Source organism: Lemur catta, chromosome 6 (genome assembly GCF_020740605.2).
Source record: "Lemur catta isolate mLemCat1 chromosome 6, mLemCat1.pri, whole genome shotgun sequence".
In the NCBI taxonomy this organism is placed as follows: domain Eukaryota; kingdom Metazoa; phylum Chordata; class Mammalia; order Primates; family Lemuridae; genus Lemur; species Lemur catta.
Genome location: NC_059133.1, coordinates 66,999,328 through 67,017,215, shown reverse-complemented (window position 1 = coordinate 67,017,215; position 17,888 = coordinate 66,999,328). Strand labels below are relative to the sequence as shown.

Below are 17,888 nucleotides of genomic sequence, written 5' to 3'. Positions count from 1 at the left end.
GAAATTCTGAAAAAGTGAGAAATTTTCAGTTCTTTCTTTCCTCACTTATACAACATATTTTATAAAGTTTAGTAATTAAAAGAGTTTGGTATTTCAACAGACCTAGATGGGATAAAAGAGATCTCAATGAAACAGATTTTAAATTAAAAAAGCAATGGATATAGATTTAAAAGTAAATATTAAAGCAAAAATTGTAGGAAAAAAGTATGATGAGTTTTAAAATGGAATTTAGATGAGAAAGATCAACAGAAAAAAGAACCCAGAAAACACTCAGACAATTCATGATAAGTGCAATTTTAATATTATATAAAATGTTTCAACTTCACTAATAGAAAAGAGGAAATAAATACAAAATTGATTATTCACTTTTCATCTATCAGATTGACCCATCCCTGACAAAAAAGAACAAAAGTATATAAAAAACCACAGATGGTAAATATATCCTACCCTGTTGATAAGAGTGTAAATGAATACAAACTTTTGTACAGTGATTTGACAATATTCACCAAAATTTAAATACATATTCACCATGACTCAGGAAATAATTCTAAAAAGATAGCTGCCAAGTAATTCAATATGTATAGTCTATCGATGTTCGTTCTTTCATTGCTTTTAATAGTGAACTATTGCTAACTAGCTTAATGTCCAGAAACAGGGTCTTGTTTAATGAATAGTTGTAATATATTAGAATTTTAATTTATTTGAATAAAGATATGTATCCTGGAATTCTATGAAGCCTATTAAAATGATAAGATATAGTTATATTGGTAGTGACATGGAACTAATTCTCTGACACATTGTTTAGTGACAAAAAGCAGGTAACAAAATAATATTCATAAAATAATCTCATTTACATAAAGCTTTATTTGCGTGTGCATAGATGTGTCTGAAGAGAACCATTTGGAGAGATGAGAAATTTTAATGTTTCCTCATCTAGTTTTCCTATATTTCAATGGTTATTCTTTTAAAAATATATTTATAATTAGAATTAATTACACTTGTAATTTTTAAAGATAATTAATGAATTTAAAAATGAGTACTCAATTGTGTCCAATATGTATTGTGCAGAGTATAAAGAGTGGTTACTTTTTCCACTGCTTATGGTAGTATAAACTGTTTTACAAGTGCTGAGGCAATTTGACAACAATATACATCAAAAACATTAAAACGTGCAAATTCTTGATCCAACACTTTCAAGTCTAGAAATTTTTTTTCCAAATATGAAGCATACGTTGTCCCTATTATGAAGGAGTTCCATGGAGCACAGAGAGGGTGGGGCAGTCACAGCCCAGAGGGCCACTGGTGTGCTTGGTTTCACTCAAAGAGTGTTTTTGTTTTATTTTAAATTTAAGCCAACATTTAACATTTGAATGTTTCACATAGCAATTGTGGGGTCCTGGTTTCTCTTGAAAATTCAAAAGATCTGCACACCAGGACCAAATACATCCTTGACCATGAAAAACTGGAACTAAGCAGTGGCTATCACTTTGAGACGGGATTTTGTGCTAGCACACCCAACCATTTCTATGCTTAATCCATCTCATTTGTTTTTACTAATTTGACCTTTAAATTTGCAATTCCTGGGTTAGGGTATTTGCTAATCAACTGAAGAGAGACAATTCCTATCTAGGAATTCTACCTGCACATTTGAGATGCACTTGTATTTTCTCTAGAAGGAGTCTATTTTTTCATTTATCATTGTTCCTTGATCCCAGGTCATGGGTCACTGACAGCTCCAGTGGTTTTTTTTTTTTTATCTTATATTGTGTAAACCACACAGAGTTACCATTTGTTTTGGGACCTGGAAATCTGAAGAGAAGTGCTTGGATTTAACTGTTCATTGGAACTTTCAGTTTCTCAAATGTTTTGCCTTTATACATAGTGAAAGTTCCTAGCTCTCATCATCAGATACTTTTCTAATTACTACATTCCAATTCATTATAGATTTGCTTTGGATGGAGACCAGATCTATTTCATCAGGAGCCCCGGAAAAATTTTCAGTCTGCTTCTACTTCTCCTTAAGCTATGAGTTTCTGTGCTACGGATTTTTTTTTTTTTCCCAAATAGCAACATGGCCTGATTTATATTGGAAATCTGTCAAATTGCATTAAACAGCTCTTGATTGAATTAGCAGCTTCCAAGGTTCTTTCTCACAGCTGTCATGGAGTAGAACTGCACAATCTGTTCATCTGGTTCCAGGGCAGGTGTTTTTGTCTTGACAAAAATTGTTTCTTTGTACCAGCCTGTCTAGAGATTGAAAGTTTTCTTACGAGGATTATGAGAGGAAATCAAGGAGAAACATTTCTTCACACGAGCAACTTCACTCTGTATTTACCAGCCCAAACCCTGTGGGTTACCTGCTTAGTAGCTCAGCAAAACTAAAAATATGGTTCCTGAACCACAGGGTGCAGGGAAGGCACAAAACCTAAACTCTGCAAAACCAGATGCTTTCAAAAGAATTGAAACATGTAAATAATAGAAATGCCTAATATTCAGCCATCGTTGTTATATGTGGGTATTTAAACCTTCCAGCTTGATGATCTTTATAAAGACGTTTTGGGGAAAACTTCTTATGGTAAAAAAAAAAATAATAATAAGATTGGACTCTAATGCTAGAGGGAAATTAGGAGGATAGGAGAAAACACCTTATTTTGTACTTAAGGGGCATGCTAACAGCATGCAGATGGTTAATGGTAGAGCCAGGGTAAGAATATCAATCCTGTGCATTCAGGTCATCATATAAATGGTGCATGATTTAAAGTATAAAGCTCTTCTCTTCTAGAAGCTTAAAATCAAGAGACCATGGGACATGCACCGTGTATACACACACACACACACACACACACACACACACACACACACACAGACTCTGCAACAAAACAAACATCACTTGAAGACAACAACCCTCTTCCAGATTAGCAAATCCTAGCAGGAATGTGTTTATCAACAGACTCTAAAGTGTTTGTCAGACCACCTGTAGGAAAAGAACACTAGTCCATTCAAAAGTAAGTAAAAAGTGGACAGTTTTTGAAATAAGTTTACTAGCAATGAAAATGATCATTAATTGTGAGAAAAGATAAACCAAACAATATGTTTAGCATATGAGAAGTGGCAATTTCTGCTTGATGAGACTTGAATGAGTTTGAATGGGAGGCACTTCATTGGTCGTCTCGGTGGGCTGACAGGGCTTTAGGGAGAAGCTAAAATCGAGTGGAGGGTATGAGACGGATCCAAAGAAAGGAACCCTACTGCAGAGGTTAGATGCAGAGAAGGCAGCTGGGTGATACAAAAATCCTCAGGTGAGGTTGTTTGCCATTATCAGTATAAAGATGTCCAGTCTGATGAACACAGAATGCCAAGAGATATCTCAGAAGCAAATTATCTTCATAATTCAAGAGAAGAGGTCATAATGTTAGGAAATCCCCAGTAAATAGCAGGCTCTGCCATTCGTGTGAGAGACGTAGACTGGGGCCCATTTCTGGGAAAGCAAGGCTGGCAGGAGCCAGAGCGTAGTACAAGCTCTGGTCCCAGAAGAGGACTAGGGTCCCAGGGAGAGGAAGTAAATCAACCAATTGTGGATACATGTGTTGACTGCATGGATAGGGTTGGAAGATGGAGGAATTCCAAGAAATTAAGTGACGGATCAATAATCCTATAATGGCTTACTGCATAATGAATAGGTTTCGTGATCTTTAAATGTATTTATAAAGTCTAGTTCATGTGATAATTACAAATGTTAAATAAGATATCAAACATAAAATGCCTCGTGTAGTCCCTGGCACATACAGACCTTCAATAAATACGATTTTACTCTGAAATTAGGACACGTATTGGTTTTCATTAGCCCTAAATTTTTGTTGACATGTGCACATTTATCTAAAATAGGTTGCTCTGTGTGCATACATCGATGTTATAATTATTTATGTAAATGATGTAGTGAGGGGTTTTAGTTCATTGAGATACACACATAAAACAATTTTATATGTTTTAACAACTATGCAAAAATTCTTCTTTCTGTCTGAGTATTTTCTCAGTTAATACTAGAAAGAGTTAGACGTGCTCGACCTAAGGAAGCAGATCTGGAGGTGGGAGAGAGACCGGGGTTAGGAAAGATAGTATGGAAAGTTATTGCTTTTCTTTACAAACCCTTCTAAAAAAGAACTGAAAGGTTACCCCCATGCATATATTACTGTGTTTAAAAGTAAAAAAGATGGCATGGTGGAGGCTTGGTGGCCCTATTCCTGGTATGGCTAAGCACACGGGATAGTAAAGATATTTAACAAAACTTACAGTACCATAAGCTAATATATTAATATAATGCAATAGGAAACAAAACATACATTCCAATTTGTTTTCCAAATAAGCTAAACTCTATATTATAAACTTTCTATAATTTATATATAATGCATGGTTTTATATATGTCAACTGAAATTAAGGCTGCTGAGGCAGAAATAATTTAATGAAGGTTTATTAGAAGCCAAATAGGATCAGCCTGGGAAGATACACCAACAAAGTTGGGCATGTTCCAAAGCTGGCTACAAGTTGGAAGGCTTTTTATAAGAAAGTTTAGGAGAAGAGAGGGGGACTCCTCTTATCAAAGTTGGTCCTTGACGGGGCGCAGTGGCTCATGCCTGTAATCCTAACACTCTGGGAGGCTGAGGTGGGTGGATCACTCAAGGTCAGGAGTTCGAGACCAGCCTGAGCAAGAGTGAGACCCCATCTCTACTAAAACTAGAAAGAAATTATCTGGCCAACTAAAAATATATATAGAAAAAATTAGGCAGACATGGTGGCGCATGCCTGTAGTCCCAGCTACTCGGGAGGCTGAGGCAATAGGATCACTTGAGCCCAGGAGTTTGAGGTTGCTGTGAGCTAGGCTGACGCCATGGCACTCACTCTAGCCCGGGCAACAGAGCGAGACTCTGTCTCAAACAAAAAAAAAGTTGGTCCTTGTTCATTGGAGGGTACAATACAGAGGTTACAATCATTGGCTACAGATTGCAACATTCAGGCTAAAATGTCTTTTTGCCAAGTAAAGCTTCATGATTCTGAAACAAATTGGTGTCCTTTTCAATGTCAATAGGTCATATATTAATCATTACATCAATAATCTGAGGAACTCATGATAAGGTTCTTTACTCAGGGACACGGTGTCCCCAAGAATCATAAGACCTCCCCCAGGTGGGTTAATTTGGAAGCCTGCCAAATGTGACCTATAGGTTATCACACACACACACTCTGCTTGCCGATTAGAAGTATTGCAGTTTTTTAACACACGAGTAGCCCACCTTATGAGAACTGCATGATCTGGCCTTCATTTAGTTTCTTGGCCCCTTTTCTGGCCAGCTGCCTCCTCCCCTCCCCTGCTTTCCAGCCTCATCAAACTGCTTCCCTTTCCTTCAATGTGCCATGCTGTTTCATACCTCCCTGCTTTTCGCACACCACTTCCTTTGCCCAGAATAAGACTCAATCTATGTTTTCTGCCTGACAAGTCTCTCATCTTTCAAAAGCTCTCTCCTGCCATTTCCTCAATGAATACTTTCCTGCTTCTCCTGCACTGGGATCCTGCTTTATTCTTACCTCTTTCCCTTTGAAAACTGAGTCGTTATAACTCCTGAAATAGTATTTAAAAAGCTGGAATCCATTCCTTTAAGCACTTGGACACCTTCAGTAAGGTTAGGAGTCTCCTGGCTGGTGCTATGGCAGGGGTGGCCATATCAAATGTAGAGAAAGTTCTTGCTCCTGGTGTAATTTGTGTGTGTGTAAATAGATCCTCTGTAAAATATTTGGACAGGAACCTGTACTGATTTCTAATAAAATGCAGCCGAACTTCTTCCTGATGCTAAGTTAATAGTAGACAAAAAAAAAAACCCTCCCTCTCTCCTACTTCTGCTACATGCTCCCTCCCAAGCTGAAAGGATGGATAAGCAGAATAACTAAAGAAACTATGTAAAAGAGCAGGTAAAACAAGAGAAGGGTGACACCAGTCTGGACACCCAGAGAGCGTCCTCTTTGCAGGAGAAAGCAAAGGGAAATTTTACAGAATGGTACTAGTTTCTGAACAAGATTCAAGCATCTTTGAAACTAGAATCAAGACTTGTAAAGAGAGCAATTTCAGACCAAAAGGCAAGTGCTAGGAGATTTGCAAAATGAGGATAATGCCTCTGATAGCAAATAAATTGAGTAATTATACTACCAAGATTTCTCCATCATGACTTTCATAGCGCTTTTCCCCCAGGACTTCTCTCTATCAAACAACAAAGCAAATACTTTCAATAGCTTTATAATTGCAAACACCTCTAAATATTTGTTTGGAATTGCACATGTCCCAGATTTGTATTCACAATAAAATGGAGGGCAAGCCAGATGGGGTCGTATACACATATGTGTTTCTCCCATCCTAATTTCCTGTGGTGGAAGGGAGCTACCAAGCGAGTTAGGTTTCCTTAGATCCACTTATTTTAGTCCTGCCCCCAATCCCTGCCCCTGATTCTTACCCTTCACATGGTGGAAACAGGATGCCAAGGGGTGGGTCTGGAAACACAATGATGGAAAGAATCCAAGGCTGCAGGGGCTATTGTGGAAAAGCACTCAAGCTTTTACATAGTCTCAAACCACAAATACATGAGGAAAAAGAGTGAATACATTTTGTTTCATTTTATCTTCAAGGCAATATTACTTATTATTGTACAATTTTCAGTGCATTCTTCAGAATAATTTTACATTTTTCAAGACATGAAGTTTCACTGTTTCCCTGAAAATTTTTGATTATCTTCAGACCAAATACATTCTGTTCAGTTTTCTTTTGACTCTCCTAATTAGTCCCCTGTAAGATTGTATCTAATTAGTTTTACTCTCTCTGGCCCGGCTATGAATAGGTGAAGCACCTTTCTATCCTCCTTTTCCAAGAACTCATTCTGCTCAGCATTTGTATTTCTATGACACGTGGTCTAAAGGATCGCTAATTTCCACTCTTTTATGGGTTTATTTTGTTAAATTCGTTTTCTGAAATGATCCTTTGGCAAAGAAGAAGTTTATGGATATAAAATGTTGAAAGGGAAAAATTTTAAATGCATTTGGAAAAATTTTTTTAAATGACCATTTCTTCTGAGGTACATTACCAGCATGGACAGAAATGGTTCCATTCTGCGTCAGCAATCTACTTGGAAAGTTTGTGTCTCCATGTCATTGGTGTCACACGTAGGAAAAGTAGGTGTGACATTATATGGGATGATTTCAAGGACTGGAGACGACCTCATAGTGTCCAGATATGGCCTCACCTGTTCCCTAAAAGTCTTAAATTCCTCAGATAAAAGTTAAGCTTTTAGTTTCACAATAATCGATGCATTTTAAATTATAACTAACCTGACAAGAGAAGTGGGCAAGCTAAAATGCAAAGTTATAAAAGATTAATCTCTTTCCTGCATGAGGTAAAGTTTAGGGAAGGCATAGGGGTATCACACATCACAATGGGTTGGACAGCAGGACGTGACACAGCATAAGAAATGCCACAGGGATTCTGGGTATGCTAGACAACATGTCATTCACTTTAAAATGTTTCTTTAATGTTTGATCTTTAGGGTACATAGCTGACAGGGCTTAGAGATTTTATTTTAGTCAGTTTTAAGTTCTTTTCTAATGAAAAAGAAATCAAGGTGCATCCGGGTTTTTGTTTTTTCTCTTTATTATTCTTTCCTCCCTCCAAAGAGAACACTTTTCTTAATGTCAGAGACTAGCGTTTGTCAAGCACTGGTACTAGGTGGTGGAGTTTCAAGAAATAATACACTGTCTTAGATCTCAGGAAATCCTAACGTGCATTCATTCTCAGTTCTGTTACCGGAAAGATCAGAGAGAGTTCATTCGCCTGGAGAGTAACAAACAAAAATCCATGAGAACACGGCTCTTGATCGGTACTAGTTCAACCACTTGCAGCAAGTGAGGAGAACACTGGGAATATTCTCCAAAGCTGTGCTTCCCAGAGAAAGAGTGCCATGGGGTTTTATGGGGTAGTAGGAAAAAAAATGTTATCTCATGTAGGAACATAGTTTTCTTCATGTATGCGTAGTTACCTGTCATGCCTGCATGCAGGTTGCATGTCATGGTAATGAAGCTATAGCTCCTCCCAGGGGGGAGACTTTAGCATGATAATAAGCAAAGTTCACTTGAGTTCATCTATAGGCTGCCAGGATCTGTCGGGCTAGTTTTAGCCAGCTGAGTAGCCATGGCCTCACAAACGAAGGCTGCAGAACAGGTGGCTTGCTCAAATTGGTTGAATTCCAGTACTCTCTGGAGATGCTCCCTTCCTACCTATAGTTCTAAGTAGGAAATTTAGCCTAGAGCCACCAGATATCTGATAAAAGCCTCTAACATGAAAGAGAAACAATAAAACGGTCAAAACCAAGAACTAAAAAGAGAGTGAACAACGAAAGAGTCAATATTATAACTGGTATTATAACTGGCTCCATAAGCAAGAAAATTTTTTGATAGTGTTTTTAGTTCCTTTATGTTTTAAATGGGTTTTCAGTGTTTATATTGTGACTAGAGCTGACTGCTCTAAGTGACCTTAAATTGGTGGTAATATAGACAGTGAGTTTTATCTCAACACCAGAAACTTAACAAGTATGGTTTCAAAGTAGGAAAAAAAAAAAAAATAGAGACAGAGAGTTTAGCAGACTCAGTAAGATTTGCTGACCAAAACTTTGTAACTTTCTGTTGTATTGATGCAGTCCTTTTGAGTTTCTTGCCCAGAAACAGCAGAATCTCCTTGCAGACACAAGATAACTACAAAGCCTTACACCACCTTTTTGTCCAGAGAACACACACAACACCCCACCACAGATCATGCACAAGGACCCACTGAGCAGCCTATTCCTCGCATCCCCCCTGCACAGAAGGCTGAAAGAATGACCAATATTAACCCGAAGCTCATTATACTACTAAAATCCCTGCCCTGGGGAAGACTTATCTGCCATTTTTTTGATCATAGGATGTATGTACTAACATAATTTCTCACTGCGTTTGTGTGCCCTGCACTCCACCCCAAACACATAATGATGCTCACTCCCCTCTTACATTATTCATTTCACCTCCAGAAAAACCCCTGACCCTGTTGGTCGGAGAGGCGGATTGGAGACAGTCCATACCTCCCATCTCCTAGTTGACATGTCCTCTACACTAAATCCATTCTTCTTTAACAATCCTTGTTGTCTTAGTAATTGGCTTTCTGTGCAGCAAACAACAGTAAGCCCCCCTTGTGGGTTCATTAACAATATTACCTGGTATATATGCTATTACATTCACAAAAAAATAAATAAATACAGGAAGGAGATATAGAAAAATCAGAGCAAAAATTGGACAAAAGTGCTTGGATTAAAATCATCAGGATGAAAGTTTTAAAAGTTAATAAAATTATGGAATACGTTGAGGAACACATGTAAACAGCAGAGTGCAGGTAAGACAATTAGAGTATCATTCTCATGCATGTGCATAACAGCAATTCTGAAGAGAAGAAAGGAAACAGAAGAATAAATACTATGAAAAAATAGTATATTTCCAAGAACTAAATTGAAGGAAATACATTTCCATAACAAAAGAACCTGATGTGTGCTCAGACATTGCATGAGGAAAAGCCCCACTCCAAGGCACAACATTGTGAAATATCAAAACCAATTGAAGATTTTTAGAACTTTCCAGATAGAAAAATCAGGTCATATAAAGGACAGGGAATAAGAATGGAACCAGTTTTCCTGACAATTGTATTATAATCTAGAAAATACTGGAGCAACGCATTACACATTTTTTAAAGAAAATTATCTCAAAAACTAGGTATCTATATCCAGCTAAACTTTCAATCGAGTGTAAGGGTAGATTAGTTGCAGTCTTCAAATATAGAAGGTCTCAAAAGATTACCTCCCACTCACCTTTTGTTGGGAAGTTATTGGAGGATAGACTCCATGGAATCAAAGGTACAAATCAGTACAGAGGAAGACATGGGATCCAGAAAATGAAGCGCCTAGCAGAGGAAATAGGCAAATAAATAAATAAATAAATAAATCTCTGTGTATTCTGCAAAGAGAAGAATACTTAGCATGGCAGCTGCCTAAAGAGCCATTAGCCCAAATTTGGCAGGAATTTGATGGTGATTAGGACAGGCAAAGCAAAGCTTGTGTAAGGAGTCATGTATTAGTGTTAAATCCTCATTTTATATAAGAAGTTAATAACTAGTGTCTAAACCTGAACAGTTATGGAAGAACTGTTTAAAGTGTGCTATTCTAAAATATGGAGGTAAATTTATTAGGTCATTAAATATAAAATGTCCAACTTCGAGTCAAAAGTGTAGTTTATTATATCTCAAACAAGAAGCAGTACAATTAATCAAAGTATCCACCTAAACTCTTGACACAGTTTTGCCATCTTAACGGTAGCTTGTTTATGCCAGCAGTGAAGAAGCCTGGAGAGCAAGTGGCAATGGAATCATGAAAGGCATTTCCCTCAGCTTGTTGAGAACTGAATATTTTTCCTTGCAAGAAGTGGTCCAAAGCCTGGAAGAAGTGAAAGTCAGTTGGTGCAAGATCTGGTGACTATGGTGGATAACAGAGAGTTTCCAAGTCCAGCTGCTGTAGTTTGAGCAGAGCTGTTTGTGCGACATGTGGTAAGCATTGTCTTTCAAGAGGATTGGCCTGTCTCTATTGATCAATCTCAGCTGCTTAATCACAAGCATTCTCATCATTCCATCCAATTGGTTGCAGTGGACATCTGCTATAATCAACTGACCAGGTTTCATGAAGCTGTAGTGGATAATACAAGTGCTGGACCACCAAACAGACACCATTAGCTTTGCTTGATTAATATTTGGTTTTGAATGGGGTTTTTGGCACATCATCTTTATCCACCCATCATGCCCAACCCTTGCAATTGTCTAAAAGAATCCATTTTTCATCACACATAACAATACAGCGTAGAAATGGTTCACCTTTATGTCGTGACAGCAAAGAAAGGCCAGCTTAGAGGTGATTTCTCTTCTGATGCTAGTTTAATTCATGCGGAACCCATCTATCCAGCTTCTTTACATTGCCGATTTGTTTCAAATGGTCCGGTATTGTTGGGTTAGTAACATCAAACCTTGCTAATTCACACATAGTTTGAGATGAATTCCCTTCCACTACAGCTTTCAGTTCATCATTATCCACCTTCCTCTCAGGCTGCCCATGTGGCTTATTTTCAATATTAAAATTACCGGAATGGATCTGGAACTTGTCAGGCCATCAACATGCTGTGTGTTCATTAGCCATCTTCCAAACACTTCATTGATATTTTGAGCTGTCTGTGCTGCATTGGTTCCACGGTGGAACTCACATTAGAAAATAACTGGAATATTTGACTTATCCATGATTTATTACACAAAAATTGCTCTAAAAATTGTTTGAAAGATAATCACAAGCTGAACCATATGTTTGAAAGACTGAAGACATGCCTTCACAATAACAATAAAAGAAGAAGTGTCAATGTGAAATGTCAGAGATATCACCTGTCAAACAGTACTTAAGGAAATTGGATATTTCATACTTAATAACCTAATACTAGTTCTGCCTCTAGCTTTGTCGTAGTGTTCTAAATATTATCCATGACAGCTTCTTGAAACCTGGCCAATCGATTACAGATGTCTACTGCAACCAATTGGACGAAATAATGAAGATGCTTGTGATTAAGCAGTTGAGATTGGTCAATAGAGACAGGCCAAGCCTCTTGAAAGACAATGCTTGACCACATGTCGCACAAACAGCTCTGCTCAAACTACAGCAGCTGGACTTGGAAACTCTCTGCCGTCCACCTGTATTCACCAGATCTTGGACCAACTGACTACCACTTCTTCCAGGCTTTGGACCACTTCTTGCAAGGAAAAATATTCAATTCTCAACAAACTGAGGGAAACACCTTTCGTGATTCCATTGCCACTTGCTCTCCAGGCTTCCTCACTGCTGGCATAAACAAGCTACCGTTAAGATGGCAAAACTATGTCGATAGTTTAGGCGCATACTTTGGTTAATTGCACTGCTTCTTGTTTGAGATATAATAAACTAAACTTTAGACTCGAAGTTGGTATTTCATGTTTAATGACCTAATAATACTAGAATTATCTGCAAAAGTTGGACATGGTTACTGTAAGAAAAAACTGTGAAAGACTGAAATGGACGAAAAAAATCATGAAGTGACTTCAATAAAGAACTCTGCATTGTTCAGCACATTTCCTTCCAGGTTATAAAGTCTACTGGGCTCCTGCCTTCCATTGTCTTTCAGCTACTTTGCAACTCTGTAGAGAAAGAAGTAATTTGTAGACAACTAACAGCAATGCAAATAATTCCTGATGGGTTTATGTATTCCTCTGGTTTTGTGATTCTCCTTTAAAGTAATTGCCTTATTAATTAATGAATTAAATAAAATATTTGACATATGCACATTTCATAGTTGGATGACAGTCATGATTTTGCCACTTTTGAATTTTTTTTTTCCATCTCTGGGAGTGGCCATTAGAGAAGATTTCTGATTTTTATTACAGGTCACGTGGTACTGTTTGACTTTCTAACTAAGCAGACATCATTTTGATAATAATAGCAATTAGATTTTTGAAATATTTTAAAATATCCATCATAGAAATTAAACATTAAAAAATGATGAGAACTGTGTAACATACTTAGCACTCTTAGATGGAGATATTTTATATAATAGGCAGAAGCAATTAAATAAACAGAGGGTGAGGCAAGTACAAGAATTAAAAGCAACCTCTGCATCAGACTTTCCTTTCTTTATCCTCCAGTGAGAAAAGTACCCTATTTTTTGCTTCAAATCTTCTTTGATGCTTCCTTTCCACCTTGGCTAACGTATTCTAACCTACTCTTAGTTACATCACTCATGACCCAGTATCTTCCTTTGTGAACCTCAGACACTGTCTTTTTACTATTCAGTACTCTCCTCACAATCCATGCCTCGGAACACTGCCTAAAAATTGTCCAGCAAAGGAGACTATGATGTGAACCAAATGAAATGACAACCTTAAACCACACTGTAGTGTAAAAATACTATCAGGACTGGGTACAAAGTGTATTATCATTTTGTCTAACCCAGAATAAAAACTACCCTAGCAAGAACTGTGTCTCCTCTATTAAGTTGTGTACAGCACAGAATATGCCAACAGTACTTGATCAATAATAATTAATTTCATTCACAGCAAAAGTATCCAGCATGTTCTCAGCCAAAGAGAAGAAACAAAATAGCATGGACTTGAGCTTCAAACAAAGAATATATTTTACAAATATCTGACTTTGGATCACAGTGTAAGGTAAATGCTACTAGAAAAAAAAGAAGTCAAGCAATTTTATCTATGTAAAGTAGTTTGTGCTTTAGAGCTTTTTTTTTTTTAAAGAGTTAGCTTATCTGACAAGTTTGCCAAAGTCCTAGTTAAAAATGTGCATTTCACAGCTCACTCCCAGTGAGATCCAGAGATTCAAATCTTTTTCTTTTTCTTTCAGTGCTCAGTGGCAGTCATATCTGAGGTCAGTACTTTCCATTCCAGATAAGCCAGAGAAAGAGAATTGTTAAGTGAGAGCTGTCTCCACATTGCAGCTTTGTTTATAAACAGAAAATAAGGAACCACAGTGAGAATATTTTATATAGCAAATGGCTGACCTCGAAATTTTTCCAATAGCCTAATTTAGACTATATCTAACTTCTCTGGCAACCGCACGTCAGCAGCACAAAGTAAAGCATCAGTAGAGGAAGACACTGGAGAAACAGCTCTTACTGCACGAAACATTGAAATCGGGGTGAGGGGTGGTGCTTGCTCGAAGGCCACTACATCCTAACAAGAAAAGAACAGGATTCCTGCAGTTCAAGTTCTGCTTCTTTTCTTCACGTATAAAAGACTAACTAGCAACAGCAAAAATCCTTTTAATATTTTCCTCCAAAGGAAATGACTTTTGTATTATCTGTCTAACGATTAAGTATTTTTGTATCTACCATGTCCGATGACCTATTTTCAGTTACTAACTGGGAACCTTGACATGTGTAGTCTCAGTAACACCGAGCCCAGAGTTTTAGTACATGAAAGAGATTTGCACCTAACCAGTATTCCATACATTTTTTGCCATCATAATGTGATTGTTGATATAAATTCACTCAATAGATGATAGAGTAGATTATAAATGTCACCTTTTACAATTGTTGAATATACAGAAAATTGTGTACATATAATTAAGTAGGGTCACGTTTTACATGATTAAGAAAGTCAAATATAACTTCTTTGTTAAAATAAATAATTACCTTTTAAAATTGGAAAAAATATCTCAGTAAGAGGATAAAGATTAATATAGGGGTGGCATAAAAGTCCTTAAGAAATAACATTAAAACTCCAATAGATAATCTGGGTGATCTAAGTCAAGTTCACAAGAGGAAACACAATAATAATAAAAATTGGTTATATCTCACAATTAAAAAAATAAATGAAACTAAAACAATGGTCTAACACCTAAAATTGCTAAAACATATTTTAAAGATATAGGCAATATAGGTTGGCAAGGGTACAGTCAAGTTGGTACACATGCATTGCTGGAAGGAATAGAAATGGTCATGATCTTTGAAAAAATAATTTGATAATTCCATGGACACTTTTTTTTTTCAATGACCTGTGAACTTTTTATTGGTATAAGGGCACTCTGGTCCTACTGCCTCAATGCCTCAGAACTTTGGTGTCCTTGGTCTCAGACACCACTTTGCCGTCCACTATCCCGCGAGTCATGGTCTTTTGGATGGTTAGCATGGAGTTGCTGCTGTCCAGGGCATCACCAAGATCGAAGTCTTCCCCGTCTTCCAGCAGGCGGCGGTAGGTGGCAATCTCAGCCTCCAGCTTGACCTTGATGTTCAGCAGGGCCTCGTACTCCTGGGCCTGGCGCTGCCCCCTGCCCGGGTCTGTGCCAGCTCCGACTCCAGGTGCAGCAGGACCCCGCTGAGCTGCTCCATCCGCACGGCGTAGCGGGCCTCCACCTCCCTCGGGCTGTTCTCTAAGTCGGCCTTCACATTTCTCATGGAGTCCAGGTCGATCTCCAAGGACTGGACCGTACGTCTCAGCTCCGTGAGTGTCATCTCGGCAGCACCGACCTCAGCGGACTGTGAGGTGACCTCTGTGGTTCTCTCCTCAGTCTGCTGGGACCAGTGCTTGTCCAGCTCCTCTCGGTTCTTCCGAGCCAGCTCGTCGTGCCGGGCCCCGATGTCCGCCATGATCTTGCGGAGGTCCTGGGATTTGGGGGCGTCTACCTCCACGGTCAACCCAGAGCGGGCAGTCTGGGCTTGTCGGCCTTTTACTTCCTCCCGGTTCTTCTTCATGAAGACCAGCTCCTCCTGGAGAGCCTCGGTCTCTGTCTCCAGCTGCAGCCGAGTGATATTGGTGTCACCAATGACCTTGCGGAGCCCATGGATGTCGCCCTCCACAGACTGGCGCACGGCCAGCTCTGTCTCACACTTGACTCTAAAGTCAGCAGCAGCAAGACGGGCATCGTCAACCTGCAGAACGATGCGGGCATTGTCCACAGAATTTGCAAAGATCTGAGCCCTCAGGTCCTCCATGATTTTAAAGTAATGCTCCCAGTCTCTGACCTGGGGCCCCTTCTTCTCCAGGTGTTCCCGGATTCTGCTTTCCCGCCTCCGATTATCGATCTCCAGGCTCCTCACTCTGTCCAGGTAGGAGGCCAGGCGGTCGTTGAGCTCTTGCATGGTCTCCTTCTCGGTCTGGATGCCCCCTATTCCTGCCAGACCCCTCGCCATCCCCGCGGCCGGGCTCCCGGACCCCCAGCCACTCCGCATGCTGGTGGAGCGGGACACGGAGATCCGGGAGCCCGAGCCCCTGGCGCCTGCATAGACGCTGGCTGCGCTGCTGACGGGCCGGACACCACGGCTGGGCGCCTGGCCGGAGCCCAGGGTCCGGTAGTTGGTGAAGAAGGTGGTGGATCGAGTGGTGAAACTCATGCTGTCCGAGGAAGAGAGCGAGAGGACAGGACTCAAGGGTCGGTGGGGCCCCATGAACACTTTTATAACTGCTAAGTTATAGAAAATATATGCTAATGAAAATCATCTAAAATAATTTTTTAAAAATATGTGCATGAATAATGGTGTGTGCTTGTGTGTGTGTATGTAGTGCTGTTTTCAATATCACAGAAAAATGATAGTCAACGGAAATATCTAACATAAAAATGGTTAATTCATTCAATATCTATTTCATGAAAGTTTATGTGGTGTTAAAAACAAAGATTAAAAAGGTTATATGACATCTTAGATGTCTGTTCATTTTATATTATTACAGGAGTAGATGGGTTACAAAATTGTATCATACTATGATTAGAGCTGGGAAAATATACATCTGTGATTAGGCAAAGACAAAAATCAATTCCCTAAATGAAGTTATTTCTTGAGGAAGTTGCATTTTTCAAACATTCTGTAATGCTACTGTTATATTGACATTACTTTTAATTTTTACAACAACAAAATAACAATGAATTTGTAAAGTAAACACTTCATAAGTGTTTTACTTTATTAAATCCAAATTTAATAAATTTGGATTTTTGATTGTGTTCTCAAAGCGAGAACACAAAGTGAGACACAACTCTAATCAGCAAATATATATTTTAAATTTATTGCTATATACTAGTTTAAAGAATTTAATGCAGCATTTGCAATACCAGTTTTAAGAAATATGAGTATGTCCATGTATGAAATGGAGATAGTTGTAATTTTGGACATTTTGAGATAAATGTGAATTGTCCAACTCCTTCAACATTCTGCTATTCTCTGATGCTCTTTTCATACCATGGAGTTCTACTCAGCCACAAAAAACAATGGTGATCTAGCACCTCTTGTATTATCCTGGGTAGAGCTGGAGCCCGTTTTACTAATAGAAGTATCACAAGAATGGAAACACAAACACCACATGTACTCACCATCAAATTGGTATTAACTGATCAGCGCTTAAGTGCACATATGGTAGTAACATTCATCGGGTGTTGGGCAGATGGGAGGGGGGAGAAGGGGAAGGTTTCGAGGAGATACACACACACACAAATTGCTATAGTTGCCATCTACCCAGACTTATCCTTTTAAAATATAAGTCGAACGGAGTCTTTTGGGCTGGAATTTCTCCAAAGGCTTCCCATCTGATTCAGAGTAAAAGCCACAGTCCTTATTCAACATAGCTGGTCTGCTACCCTCTTCCCTGTACCCTACGTTGTCTCTCTAACTTTATCTTACAGTACCTCTGACACATTCTCTTTGTGTCACCAACACCAGCCTTCTTGCTGGACCTTATATGTTAGCCAGACTTTAGCCCGAGAGTTTTTTATACCTGCCGTTCCCATTGCCCTGGTTTGCTTCCACTAAATATCTGCATCAATATCTCCCTCTCTTTTAAGTTTTAGCAGAAATGTCATCTTACTATAACAGTGAGGTCTTTCCTATTTAAAATTGTCACTCTCACAACCTGAAATATATTTTAATCATTTATTTTTATTGTCTATACTCTCCCAATAGGGACTTTTTTCCTATTTTTTTTTTTTTTTTTACTCCTGCCTTTCTAGTGCATTTGTCACTCTGGTTCACAGTAAGTGGTCAGTAATTTTTATGAGACTTAGCTGGGTTCTATCATTTTGATAATGGACAGTCAGCCCCTGATCTTGAGGATATCTCCAGCTTAGAAAAAAATGAGATATGTAAATAAATAACTACATCAAATATGATGAAAGCTAAAATCAGGGTATACACTAAGTGCCATGGCAGAAAGTAATTAATTAGAAACCCCTTAATTTCACTTTAGCCTTTCCAAGTATTTAATGTATTCCCTATAATGCTA

At 38.6% G+C, this 17,888-nt stretch overlaps 1 protein-coding gene across 1 annotated transcript; it reads right to left on the bottom strand.

Annotated features, from left to right (window-relative positions):
- Positions 1 to 14,662: 14,662 nt before the first annotated feature.
- On the bottom strand, positions 14,663 to 16,045 carry LOC123640676 (keratin, type I cytoskeletal 18-like). The gene is given in 2 exon segments (XM_045555250.1): positions 14,663 to 14,953; positions 14,956 to 16,045. Coding segments are annotated over 2 exon segments (1,290 nt in total). The 5' UTR covers positions 16,016 to 16,045; the 3' UTR covers positions 14,663 to 14,723.
- Between the last annotated feature and the right edge of the window lie 1,843 nt (positions 16,046 to 17,888).